At 31.7% G+C, this 14,154-nt stretch overlaps 1 protein-coding gene across 1 annotated transcript; it reads left to right on the forward strand.

Moving 5' to 3' along the window:
* Positions 1-3,634: 3,634 nt before the first annotated feature.
* Positions 3,635-9,075, forward strand: LOC134278840 (trichohyalin-like). Its single transcript, XM_062761146.1, has 15 exons — positions 3,635-3,741; positions 4,714-4,824; positions 4,935-4,982; positions 5,246-5,317; positions 5,728-5,823; positions 6,212-6,295; positions 6,431-6,517; positions 6,724-6,810; positions 7,192-7,275; positions 7,451-7,537; positions 7,664-7,747; positions 7,868-7,954; positions 8,171-8,272; positions 8,540-8,611; positions 8,828-9,075. The coding sequence occupies exons 2-15, from the start codon at positions 4,735-4,737 to the stop codon at positions 8,891-8,893; spliced, it is 1,146 nt and encodes a 381-aa protein (XP_062617130.1). The 5' UTR covers positions 3,635-3,741; positions 4,714-4,734; the 3' UTR covers positions 8,894-9,075.
* Positions 9,076-14,154: the final 5,079 nt, after the last annotated feature.

Here is a 14,154-nt window from a genome sequence, read left to right on the forward strand (position 1 = left end):
TAATACAAGTTTTACATAGAAATACATAGGAAAATCTTTAGAAATCTTGGCCAGGAAAGCTGAAACTTATGTGGAAGCATCTTTGGTTAGTGTAGATTCTAAATTGTAAAAATCTTGACCCCCAGGGGTAGGGTGGGGCCACAATAGGAATCCAAATTTTAAATAGAAATACAGTTTATAGGAAAAATCTGTTAAAATCTTCTCAAGAACCACTGGGCCAGGAAAGCTGAAACAAATGTTGGATCATCTGGGCAGTGTAAATTCTAAAGTCAGTATTGAAATCATGACAGGGGAAGGGGTGGGGGCCACAATAGGGAAAACAAGAGGGGAAATCTGGTAAAGAGCTGCATCACCAAAGTTACTCAGTTTAGCGATGTGGCCTATTGGCCTCTTGTTTTTTTTTTTTTTAATTTTGATGAAGGGGGATGCCGTAATAAATAAAGATAGAAATTTATGTTAAGTACAGATGATACAAAAAAAAAATGGATGTCTGGATTGGTATATTTTTTTTTGGTCACATTTCATTGCAAATGATGTAAATAATAAATTTATAGAATATAAGGAAATTGTAAACCTAATTGTAAACATCTGTGATGTTCAAAAGTGTGCCCTTCTGAAACCATCCTTATTAATCTATACAAATATTTTTCACTTAAAATTCCATTTTTGTGCAAATTTGAATAAAAAATAAAAACTTGCGCGGTGAAAGTAACTCATTTTATTCATTTAAACATGTAACAAGTTGTCATTTTCAAATTCTTTGACAAAAGTTTGTTTGTATCATCTGTCCTTAATAGCTTCTCTTCTTTCAGTTTTATTTGGATTTGAAATAATTCTAAAAAACTAGACTACACTAAGGTACGAGGGGAGATCAAAAAGTTCGTGAACTAATTGAATAACTTCCATAAAAGAAAACCGATCACGGTAGCCTAGTGGTAGAGCGTTTGCTTCGTGATCGGGAGGCCCTGGTTCGATTCTTGTTTGCGGCGCCGCGTCAAACCTAAGACGTAAATATAGGTAGTGACTATTCCTTCGCCAAGCGCTCGGCACTAGCAGTGAAAGTCACGGGTCTTTCGGATATGTAGCTCCTGTGTTACTGTAGGCATTGGTACGATGAAAAAAACCCTAACTGCTCAATGGCCCTGAGTGCCGAGTATAGGTATAAATTTGAAGCCCTTCAAATTTGTGTACAGCAAACGGTGAAGTCTTCATATGAGTGAAAAATTCTCGAGTGGGACATTAAACAATAAACAATCAATCAATCCTTAAAAGAAATGATATAGGGTTTCAGTATTGAACAGTCCTCTCTGATTTTAACGCACATCCTTAACCGTTCTGCCATTGCACGAATCACGTGATCTAGGCGGACAAGTAACATGCTCCGGACACAGAATTCGAAGCTAATATATTTTTCAGACTCATTTACGAGGGTTGTCCCAAAATTCCGTAGACAAGCGTTGTATTGTAGGAACCCTATGTCATACATTAATGAAACTTCGAATATAGATTAAACCAACACTATCTAATAAATTTATGAACAAATATGGAATAACTTCACAGATTAATCTAATTAAAAAGACCGAAAACATTGTCTAATGTGGGAAGGCGGCGCAATACCCAAAAGTTACAATTAAAAATTGGCATATTATATATAAAATCCTACGGAAAAGTGATTACTACCCTGTATTTTTTTAATGGAGGTAAAAATTCTCAATATAGTTTTATTTACTATATTTCCTAAAATTTTGGTGTGTATTCTTTGATAAAGATGAATTTTACAACGTTTTGTATACATGGGGTTGAAATCCGACTTTTTGAAAAATGGCAGCTGCTTTGGCAGAGGCGGCGCACTGGACTATGTTCAAGTGTTTTGATCCTGAATTCACTCTCACAGAAATGTACCAGTCATAAATGTTTGGTACACTAGGAAACTTTTTCTCGTCCTAAGTATTTAAAATGACTAAAACAGTTTCTCTAAGTATATGTGAATAAAACTAAAATAAAAGTCATGGCTAAGAAATAGGCAAGAACTCCATTGTGCAACTTCATTAGAGAAAACAGACGAAAAGCCGATAGAAGTATAGTGTTTTCAGATAACTATAATTTTATACCTGTACATGCATATACTTTGTTTACATATTTTAATGTTTGCTCATATCATAGTTATTAAGGTATTTCACATTTATAACTATAACCGTTTCGTTCAATTTAAGAATTTGATCCTGGTAATTCAAATATTTTCTCAAAAAAATTGAAGCGTTGACATATGTATTTTTTGACGTTGCAGATTGCTCCGGGTGCTACATGACGATATCACTTTAAATCCTATAACTCGAAAAGTTTTCAATTAAACATGATAAAACTTCGTAATTTATCTGTCAAGAACACGCTTTATCCACCCTGAAAATTTTATAAAGAAGCATTAATTTCTTGAAGAGATATGAGCTCAGTCTACGAAATTTTGGGACAACCCTCGTATTTCTTACTATGCAAGTTATTTTTTTATAACAAAAATAGTCAATTTATCAGAAGGATATCGTTGTTCATAATGAGCATACGGTGACCACCATAACCTAAGTCCTTTGTCTTGGAAGTGTTGTTTATTCAATGCGAAATTATATTTTTGGTTCATCTCTACATAAATTTAAAGTTTAAGGTAATGTATTTTTTATGGATTTAATAATAATATTGTTGTTAAGAATTAACGTTTGTTAAATGTAATAACAAAGACTTTTATATCAAATTATTCAAAACAAACTTTTTCCCCAGCTATTTTCACTAGGTATCAGAACGAACATCATTTTCACATCCCCCTTCCTTCACTAAATCAATCAATCCAATTTATGACTTTAAACTTTTGACAAGTCTTTTGTCTTCAAATACCGTGTACAAATTATTAGTCACTACTGCATAGGGATTTTCAAAGATATTTGTTATGTTTAAAATTTTGAGCTTAACTTGTAGTTTATGTGTAGCCATGTTATGGTCACAAGAGATTTACAGGTGTACATTGAGATATCACAAACATGGAACAAAACATACATATGCTATTTATAGAACTTGTGTTTGACTCTATGTATACCAAATTTCATTCTTATCTGAATTGTGGTTTTGTAAAGATAGAGGTAGTTCGCAAACTTTTTGATCAACCACGTATATATCTTTTCTATCAGCCTTTTTTATACCTCCCGCTTGAAAATTGGGAGGGTATATAGTAATCGTTATGTCCGTCCGTCCGTCTAGCTGCACGTCCGTCTGTCTATCCGTCCGTTACGTTTCGGGGTACCCATCTCTTATCCGCAAATCCTCTCACACCACTCAATGAAATTTGATGAAACTTTCACAGAATCGTTATTACTTACTGCCATTGTGGTGATCTTACACATAATTTGTGTTTGCCACAACAAATATGGACACTCCCATTACATTCATATTGAAGGCAGGGTACATGCATCATTTAGTGAGCTCATTGCTCACAGTACCTCTAGTTTCTTTTTTATATGCTAATTCTTAGAATGATATCAAACTGATATGCAATTTTTTGTAACATGAAAACCTGTGTGATTGACAACCATCAAATGTTTCTTTTTATTTTAATAGCAGAAATATTACTTATAAAATATCTAAGTCGGAAATCAGTATCACCCAAATGTTTTCAAACATCAAAAGGCCTTTGATTGTGATTATGACGTCATAATACATCACTGTTTTGTTGACAACATAGTCGTGGACGTGCAAATTGTAAGTAGTCGCTTTGATTTAGAATTTTAATGTATTTTAAAGTAAAAGCATTTTTAAAGTGTCTGTAAGGAAAAAATCATTTGTCTCGTGAGTTGTTACGTGTAGCTCTTCATACGCTACGTATAGATCTGTTTACATCTGATTAGTTAAACAATTTTTTGTATTTATAGATTTAGAAAGGACCCACACTGGTAGTTTTCCTTTCATTACTTTTTCTTTTAAATGTTGAACCTTATCATCCTAAATATTTGAAATGGTGAACTTTTCTTGAATTATTATTATACTATATGTACGCATTATAATTAAAGAAAAAAGAGTTTTGATTTAGGCCCTAGGGTGCCTATCAAAATGATAAATTCATTAACACATTGTTACGTCATGATTGAGGTCTTTAGCGATGACCTATGACGTCATAGTTTAGTTTTGTTTACAAAAAGCGGCAGAGGTGCAATTTGTGAGTAAATCCTTTTCTGTTACTGAAATGTTGTTTGTGAACGCTTTTTATCTTCATTAACACTTAAATATAGTTTGTCTAACCGGTTGCACTAAATTAAAGTCTAGTGAGAATAAATTTCAGAATTAATACTGTTCGAAGTCTAGATACTTTGATCCGTTTATATATATTTGTACTCTGTATATACACGTGGGTATGTTTCTCGAGTTGTAATCTAGGTTAGCGGTTCATTAATCATGCTGATTGTAGTCATTTTCTTCTTATTAACTACGATTAATTTCAACGATATGAAATTTTTACCTAATTTTAAATAGTTTATCGGAAATACATATTTTTCCACATGTATTTATTACCGTTATATGTTTAATTTTCTTATTTAAATGTGTAGTATTTACATGTATACCCTATATAATAATTTTGGCAATTTTTAGTTTTAAATATCTTACAATATTCTTGTGGAGTATACATATTCTAAAAACGAATCAAGCAACACTTTTAAAGCTTTATTTTTTTTCCAGACTGCAGTAGAGAGTGAGAAAATGAACATGGAACAGAGACTTGAGGAAATTCTGAGCGAACTGGCCTGCCGTTCAGCTGATGTACCGATAAACATGCTCCCCATCCCTTTTGTAAGGATCTTATCAGCAGCTCTTACCATTTACTTAAAAAATATATTAAATTGATTACGGGTGGGGGGATCAAGTTCCTAGAAACTTAAATATTTTATTAACCATTACAGGACGGAGAATTAATTTTGGACTTCGGGGAAGAAGTTGTGAAAGACCTGGTGAGTATTTTAGACTCTGAATTATGAATTTATTTATTCACTTTTTTTGGGGGGGGGGGGGGGGGGGGGGTCAAAACTAAATCTAAAGTAAAGTCAATGAATAGATCAAAATGCTAGACCCGTGCCTTTTGATAAAAACTTACAAGTATATACATCATTTACATATCAACCATTTTGTGTTCGAGAGTAAAACTATTTTCTATAATCTGAGATAAAGATAGTTGGAGGCAAATAAAGATGTTTCTGTGAATTTTTATTTTTAGAAATCAAAGAAAGAGATATTAAAGTTTGAAAGAAGTTGGGTCGAGATGGTCGAAGAGGAAGAAGTGCGACAGGTAATGCAGGGCTTAATACATACTTTTGAGAAAATACACGAGTACCATTTTTATTTACAAATGAGCACATTTTAAAAGATTATATGATTAAATTTTTAAATATTTTTTATTAAAATTCACGCGTGAAATTTACAATGACAAAGTCTATGTACACCCTTCTCCTTTATAATAGGTCAATTAGATAACATTCATAAATTTATTCATTTACTTCATTTATTTATTTAATATTTGTATATTTGTATAGAAGAACTTATTAAAGATGGAATCAGAAGGCGCCACAAATAAAGCTTAAAGAAAAGATGCAGGAGGAACTAATGGTACGTACTGTGTAGACTTCTTAAAAGATGTCAAATGATATTAACTTTTTTCTTTGTAGATTGATAAATACATGTATTCTAATTGTATTACAGAGAGAAGCCCCTAAAAAGATCGTGAAGCTCAGGCAAACATTTCTTGCCATAGAAAAATCGAGGAAATTTTGGAAGACAACCCACGAAGAATTAAAGGTAAACTTTGAATAAAAAAAAAATACATGCTCTTTCACATGTATCTAATGATACTACAGGCAGGGGGCAGGGGGCAAGGGGGGGGGGGGGGCTGGCCCCCCACTTTTTTCCCCAACCTTATCTATACTATAGGAAATGTTGATTGGAAGGTTGATTGCCCCCCCCCCACCCCACGAAATAGGACTTTCGAGTTTGGCAACTTTCTTTTTTTTTTGCTTGTCAACTTTTTCAGTTGAGTAAAAGAGAATTTTCTCTGCCCCCCCCCCCCACTTTCAAAATCGATCCTACGTGGCTGTACTATACTTTTTTGTATATATATGCAATTTAATTTCTATGATTCTTTGATATAGCAAATTAATTTTGTCTTTATTTAATTATATTTATACAGGTAGTTTTGGTTAAAAGGGATCAAGCGAAAATAGAATTCCATCATCAAAAGAAGATCATGTCAGAAGTGTTAAAAGAGGTTGAGGTAAATATGCCAAATGTTACCACCATTGGTTGCAATGTTCCAGGAACTGATAAAAATGGATGGGTGGGGGATTTCATTAAATTTTTGAAAAGGGTATAAACTTTTCAATAAGTTTTAATAAATTTGAATTTTTAGGTAGTGGCATCAAGGGAAATTAAGAAAAGAAGTGAGAGAGAGGAAAGAAGGAATACCATTCAGAGAGTGATGCATCAAGAGTTGATGGTAAACTTTGATGTGTTTTATCCTTAATTTATTTTATATAATTGTACTTTTTGATTATGTTCTTGTTTTGAAAGAGCTGAAGGTATATATGCCGCCAGATATCAGTGTTACTGATTGCAATATTGCAAAAACTAGAGTTGGGACTATTCAAAATTTTTTAAAATAACCTTAACTGTTAATAAGTTTTGATAAATTTTCATTTTCAGGTAGTGGCATCAAGAGAACTGAAGATAAGAAATGAGAGAGAAGAGAGAAGGAAGACAACTTGGAAAGCTATTCACAAAGAGCTGATGGTAAGTTTTCATGTGAACTTTTTTTTTTTTTTTTTTTTTTATTTTTGGCATCCAAAAATGTGGAGCATAGATACAAAATTAGAAAATAACATAAAGATAATTTAATGACAAGACAAGAAAGAATAAGATAAAAATCTTGTACATCTAAAAGACTGACTACAAAATTTTTATAGTTTGGACATGTAAAATTGAAACCAAAAAAAAAAAAAACAAATTTAAATCTAATATTTCTGCAAAGTACCTTAATGAAGGGATCCATATTTTATAGAAATTCAACAAAGCCACCAAGTATCAAATTATATTATACTTTTTTTATATTTGCTATTAAATTTCTATGATATAAAAAATCAATTTTGTTTTTATTTAATTATATTTATACAGGGAGCTTTGGTTAAAAGGAATCAAGAGAAAATAGAATTCCATCATCAAAAGAAGATTATGTCTGAAATGTTAAAAAAGCTTCAGGTAAATATTCCAAATGTAACTATCATTGGTTGCAATGTTCCAGGAACTGATAAAAATGGGTGGGTGGGGGATTTGATAATTTTTTTAAAAAGTAAACTTTTCATTAAGTTGGGGATTTCATAATTTTTGAAAAAAGTTAACATTTTAATAAGTTTTGAAATATTTTGAATTTCAGGAAGTGGCATCAAGGGAAATTAAGAAAAGAAGTGAAAGAGAGGAAAGAAGGAATACCATTCAGAGAGTGATGCATCAAGAGTTAATGGTAAACTTTTATGTGTTTTATCCTTAAATTATTAAATATATTTGTACTTTTTGATAATGCTCTAAATTTTAATAGTTTTGTCTTGTTTTGTCTGTTTTTAATTCTATAATTTTTTTTTTCTTATAGGCAGTTTTGTCAGAGAAACATGTAGAGAAAGTACAGCATGCAAAACAGAAGGAAACGGTGGTTCAGATGTTGAAAGAGCTTAAGGTAAATAAGCCAAATATTTCTATTATTGATTGCAATATTGCAAAAACTAGAGTTGGGACTATTCACAATTTTTAAAATAACCTTAACTATTAATAAGTTTTGATAAATTTTCATTTTCAGGTTGTAGCATCAAGAAATTTGGAGATAAGAAATGAGAGAGAAGAGAGAAGGAAGACAATCTGGAAAGCTATCCACAAAGAGCTGATGGTAAGTCTTCATGTGAACTTCCTTTATTTATATTTTTGGCATCCAAAATGTGGAGTGTTGAGACTAAAATGGTTTGAAAAGAGAAGAAATTAAGTTATGCATCTGAAAGACTGACTTAATAGTTTTCATAGTTTTAACTTGTAAAATTGAAACACACAAAACAAAATCAAATATATTTCTACAAAGTACATTAATGAAGGGTTCTATATTTTATAGAAATTCAACAAAGGCACCAACCCAGAGGATGAGGAAGAAGATTTATTTGTCCCTAGAAAGCTTTTTATGTTCAACGTGGACACATTTAAAACTTCTCCACAGGTAAAATTTTGATATATTAGTGTGTAGAAATCATTTGGAAGTTTTTCCTGTGCAAAACAATTCAATGAAAATATGCGTATTACCGACATTCACTTGACGTACTATCTATGGGAGATGATAATTATGCAATGTTCTTTCATATAAATCTATTGTTTGTAAGGAGAGGGGGTCAGAAAACCTTGTGAGCAAAGATGACATAGCTAAAAATTTGTAAATATTGTTAATGTTTGTTAAAAGTGCTTAACAAAATAATTTCTTCCTTTCTAGAATGTTGAGACTACACAATGCCACAAGGAAACAGAGATTAAGAAGGGCCACTGTACCTCAAGTTTAAGACAGGTATGTAGAACAAGTAATTTGTGTTTTAGGCATTTATGCAAAGTCTATCAATGAATTTAAATAGGTAAAAAAGACAAAGCAACATCTATCATGCCTCATGTCTAGGCATTTCACTCTATCCATGTGTTTACTTTTTGTTAGATCTACATGTACATTTATTATATTACAAAATATAATATCATATTCAACTAACTAATATTCTTTCTTATTATTCAGGTACCCAGCCTACCAAGAAAGAAAACATTCCGAGGACGGCTGAGGAAATTCTTTGGTTTAAAATAAGAGACTGTGTGTGGAACCTAATGATGAAACTATATAAGATATTCACTTATAAATTACCGGCTGAACATAACTTGGACAAAAAACAGACTTCTGTTACGATCGATCATCTCTACATTACATTTAAATTTTTCTATTTATCATTATTTTCATCATTTTTAAAAAATAAAATGTATAGAATTGCATTCTTGATGTATTTATTTGTGTATCAATTGCATGGACTCAGATTTCTTGAGTAATTCAGACTAATTCAAAGCTCCAAATAAGAAGATATACCATGATCATATCACCATAGTCATGCCAACATCTCCAGTAATTCCTCAGTTTGAACTTGGACAAAATACAGTCAAACTTAGTTATCTCAAACTCAATGGGACTGAAAAAAACTTCAAGATTCTGATAATTCAACATATATATAAAAACGTGTAAAATACTTAAAAAATAAGTAATTGGGACCATCAAATCACTTCAATACGTTTTCGAGATACCGATGTTCATCTGTACTTTGATATATAGATTTTCCCATTATTTCCCGATCATGACAAGGAACATACGGCGGGTGTGACCGGTCAGCAGGGGATGCTCACTCCTCCATGGCACCTGATCCCACCTCTGATTTTGGAGGTCCGTGATTGCTCTGCTAGCTCCTATTTTGTATTGTTTTATGGACTTTTAAGCTTAATTAAATATTGTTTATCTACATATATTTCATTGAACAGTACTCCTGTGATGATAAGTTCATCATCAGTCTATTAGTTAGGGGTTTGAGCTTATTATTTATGAATATTTTACTGAAAGCTCACTTTATGCGTGAATTTATTTAGCGTCCGGATATTTATTCTAACCATTCTCCAAAAAAAAAACTAAAGTTAACAATGGTTTTTGAGTTGTCTTTCTTGTCATAATCAACTATAATTGTACAATACTACTAAAACAGTTTTCACAGTACTGTAATTATAATCTAGTAAAAACGCCTTACAAGTACAGTATGTCAGTTATATATGTTGTAATCCCCAAATGCTGTTACCATCATTATATTTTTTTGTTAGTTTCTTTTCTTTTAATATCTACAAATTGATGCTATCAATTTTTGAATTTCTTCTATGTATTTCTCTTTACCTGACTTCTAGTACTACAAAGTATTCCTTTTAGAGAAGTCTCAAATTAAGCTGAAGACGCCAATTTATATTAGTGGTTTTTGTCGTGTCCGTCCGTCTGTCTAGCTGTATGTCCATCTGTTACGCTTTGGGGTACCCATCTCTTATCCGCAACTCCTCTCATACCACTGTAGGAAATGTAATGAAACTTTCACATAATCTTTATTACATATTGCAATTGTGACCTCCTATTTTACTTTTTGATCTGACGTATATTTTGGATTTTCCAGAACAAAACATGGATACTGCCATTTTATTCATATGGGAGGTGGGGGGTAAATAAGAAATAATAATAAAAATTGTCTTGATTGGAAAAACAGAAACTTGAAACTTTTGAGAAATTTGGAAAACAAGAAGTTAGAAATAAAACAGAAACAAGCAAATTCAAAGAATTGTGGTCCCCCGCTTTCGGTGTCTTTGTGGGTGAGATGTTATTTTTTATGAAATATTGTGTGTAACATGAACATCTTATCATATGTCATTTATTTAGAAAGTAACATTGAAGTTGATTTTTTTTGAGGGATGAAAACCTTAATCCTGACCGTTAAAAAGTTATGGAAATTTTTAAAGTAAAATTTTTTCTAAAGTAGGTCAAATCCAAGGTCAAGATTAAAGGGTCAAAGTTGTTGATATCCAATCAAAGGTCTTCTCACAAGGATTACATATGTGAAGTATGAAAGCCCTAGCCCTTACTGTTCAAAAGTTATGGTCAAGGTTAAAGTTTTTTCATAAGTACGTAAATCTTTAAGGTCAAGGTCAAAAGGTCAAATTTATTGATATCCAATGAAAGGACTTGCCACAAAGAATACACATGTGAAATATAAAAGTCCTAGTTTCTACCGTTCAAAAGTTGTGACCAAGGTCAAAGCTTTTTTAAAAAGTAGTTAAAACTCCAATGTCAAGGTCAAAGGGTAAAAGTTGTCGGTATCCAATCAAAGATCTTCTCAAAATGATTACATATGTGAAGTACGAAAGCCATAGCCCTCACCGTTCAAAAGTTATGGTCAAGGTTAAAGTTTTTTCATAAGTACTTAAATATCCAAGGTCAAGGTCAAAAGGTCAAGGTTTTTGGTATCCAATGTAATGTCTTGAACCAAGGAATACATATGTGGAATATAAAAGTCCTAGTATCCACTGTTTAAAAGTTGTGACCAAGGTTAAAGTTTTTTAAATGTAGTTAAAACTCCAAGGTCAAGGTCAAAGGGTAAAAATTGTTGGTATCCAATCAAAGGTCTTCTCACAAGGATTACATATGTGAAGTATGAAAGCCTTAGTCCTCACCGTTCAAAAGTTATGGTCAAGGTTAAAGTTTTTTCTAAAGTACGTAAATCTCCAAGGTCAAAGTCAAAAGGTCAGGGTTGTTGTTATCCAATGAAAGGTCTTGCCACAAAGAATACATATGTGAAATATAAAAGCACTAGTATCTACTGTTTAAGAGTTATTGCTAAAGTAAAACTTTAAAATTTTTGTATAAAAGTGGGTCAAATTCCAAGGTCAAGGTCAAAAGGTCAAATTTGCAGGTACCCAAAGAAAGGTCTTGTCACAAGGAATACACATGTGAAATATGAAAGTCATAGCTCCACTAAATCAAAAGTTATGGGCAAGGTTAAAGTTTTTGTGACGGACAGACTGACAGACTGACAGACTGACGGACAGACGGACAGACAGACAGACGAATGAGATTTAATGTCCCCTCGCTTTCGCGAAAGCGGGGGACAATAAAAAACATAGGTAATCAGAGATTACAGTTACAGAGCTCACCTCAACGAATGTAGTCTTTAAGTAAGGCAAAGTCACACAATAACCCAACAAAAAGTGTACATCCAAAAATGCAATATTTATGCAATTTTGATCTGATACTTTGGAATAGACCTATAAAAAACTTCAAACTAGTTCTTCATCACAAAAATGTTATTAAAATTCAACATCTGAAGCAAGTTGGAGATTTTCATCCCTTGATGCATCATTGTGGCAAATTTGGTTTATATAAGCCTTATAGTTTCTTGGTGATAATCTGCACCCATAACTATTACCTGGTCCATTATCTGGAAGCAAATCCATTAGTGTGCATCCTAAGGTGTATCATCCATATAAGTTTGCACAACATAGGGCTAATAGTTACTTAGAAATGAGACCTGCATAAAAATTTACCCTCTTCACTCATCCAGAAAAAAATGTAGGTCAGATTCAGCATTCGAAGCCAGCCTGGTAGTATGCATCATCAAGGCAAGTTTGGTCATCATAGGGCTTGTAGTTTTTTTTTTTTTTTTTTTTTTTTTTTTTTTTTTTTCAGAGTTTTTATTCAACAAAAATATAAATCAAGTTTTGAGGCAATACCTCCTAAGAGGTCCTCCGTGTATTCCTCACCTGGGGTGCCAGGGGCCCCCTGGATTGGAAATTTAAAACATATATGTATATTAATATACAAAGAATATAATCATGTAGATTCAAAAATATTTTTAAAGGTATTCATATCGTTATATATATAGATTGTGTCTTTAAAAGATACTTATACTTGTTACTATACTAATAATTGTTACTTCACACATTCTTACTATAATATGTATGAATTTTTTTTTTCTTATATGTCATATAATAAGACGATGGACCACTCACAAATTCGGAGGTACAATCCTTACACACCACAGAGTCCATATCATAAATTTACCTCCGAAATACAAGATTACTGGCTAATCCTGTAGTGAGTGATAGATAGAAAGAATAACTGCTAGTAATAATAAAAATAACAATTTACAATTTTTCAGACAGAGTTTTTAGCATACAATAATCAAATTTGATAGTTTGTGCTTGCCGATTAACAAGGTAAAAGTTAGCAAGCGATGACTTCAAAAATAAATTAAGCCCATCACTTGTTATTTCTTCTTCTAATAATTTACATTTCATCTTATATTTAAAAATTTTAAATGCTATGAAAGAAACAACATTATTCAAAACTGTGCTTGTTTGGTTTCCATGATAACTAAAACCCAATACAAGATGTTTCCAAACAATATTAACTTTAAGTACAACAGACACTCGTTTCCAAATATTTTCTATAAGTATACAGTCAAAAAGCATATGTTTTGTATTTTCTATTTCCTGACAATGAGAACAATATTTTTCAATATTTTTATTCCATTTACTAAGATACAAGTTATTTGGTAACATATTGTGCAGTAGTTTAAAATTGAATTCGGCAATATTTTTGTCATTAATTTTTACAATTTTTTCCTCATATATTTTTCGCCAACACAGTTGGTTTGTAACACTAAATTCCTTTTCCCAAAAACTTTCCATGATAGGCTTTTCGGACTTGTTAAATATTAAGATTTTATAAAAGAAACTAGATTTTGTTTTACTTATATCTTCTAATTTTCCTTGTAATTTAAATTGAAACTCTTTGTTGATATTAATATATTTTCCCATACTTGTATCGCCATATATTTTAGAATAAAAAACGTTTTTTAATATTAAATATTCACAAAGATAGTTTCGTTTTGACTTTAGTTTTTCAGCTATTTCATTAAGCGATTTAAAACCAGTATCATTAACAAGATCTTTCACGTAATGAAAGCCGCTTTCGTACCAGTTCTGAAAATACAAGATTTTCCCTTTGTATCTAAAGTTTGTATTAAACCAAATATTTTGTCGTAAAATTTTGTCTATTGTTTCATTGTTATTTAAAGTCTTGCATTCATTAAAGGCAGTAAAAACCTCTTTGTAGAATTGTGAAAGCCCTTTCAGACTATTGAAGTCAGAAAGTTTTGTTACATTTGACTCTGCAATATATTGGATATTCATTTTATGAGTTGCTAAAATTGCATTTAAAAGCTTACTTAGACTGCTCTTATTTTGTAGAAGTTTAGATACCCAGGCTGCTTTAATAGCTTTAATTTTGGTGTCCGGATCAATAACTCCTACACCCCCCTCTTTAATTTCTCGAATTAATGTAAGTCGCTTAATGCGTTCTCGATTGCCCCATAGGAATGAAAAAATGAGCTTATTCAGACTTTTGATGTAATCATTGCCTGGATTTTCTAAAACCGTTGCAGGAAAAACAATTTTTGATAAAATAAGCGAGTTCACAATTTGACATTTACCGAAAAT

This window comes from Saccostrea cucullata, unplaced genomic scaffold, assembly GCF_032062105.1.
Source record: "Saccostrea cucullata isolate Sc308-1 unplaced genomic scaffold, CSIRO_AGI_Scuc_v1 ctg2493, whole genome shotgun sequence".
NCBI lineage: Eukaryota > Metazoa > Mollusca > Bivalvia > Ostreida > Ostreidae > Saccostrea > Saccostrea cuccullata.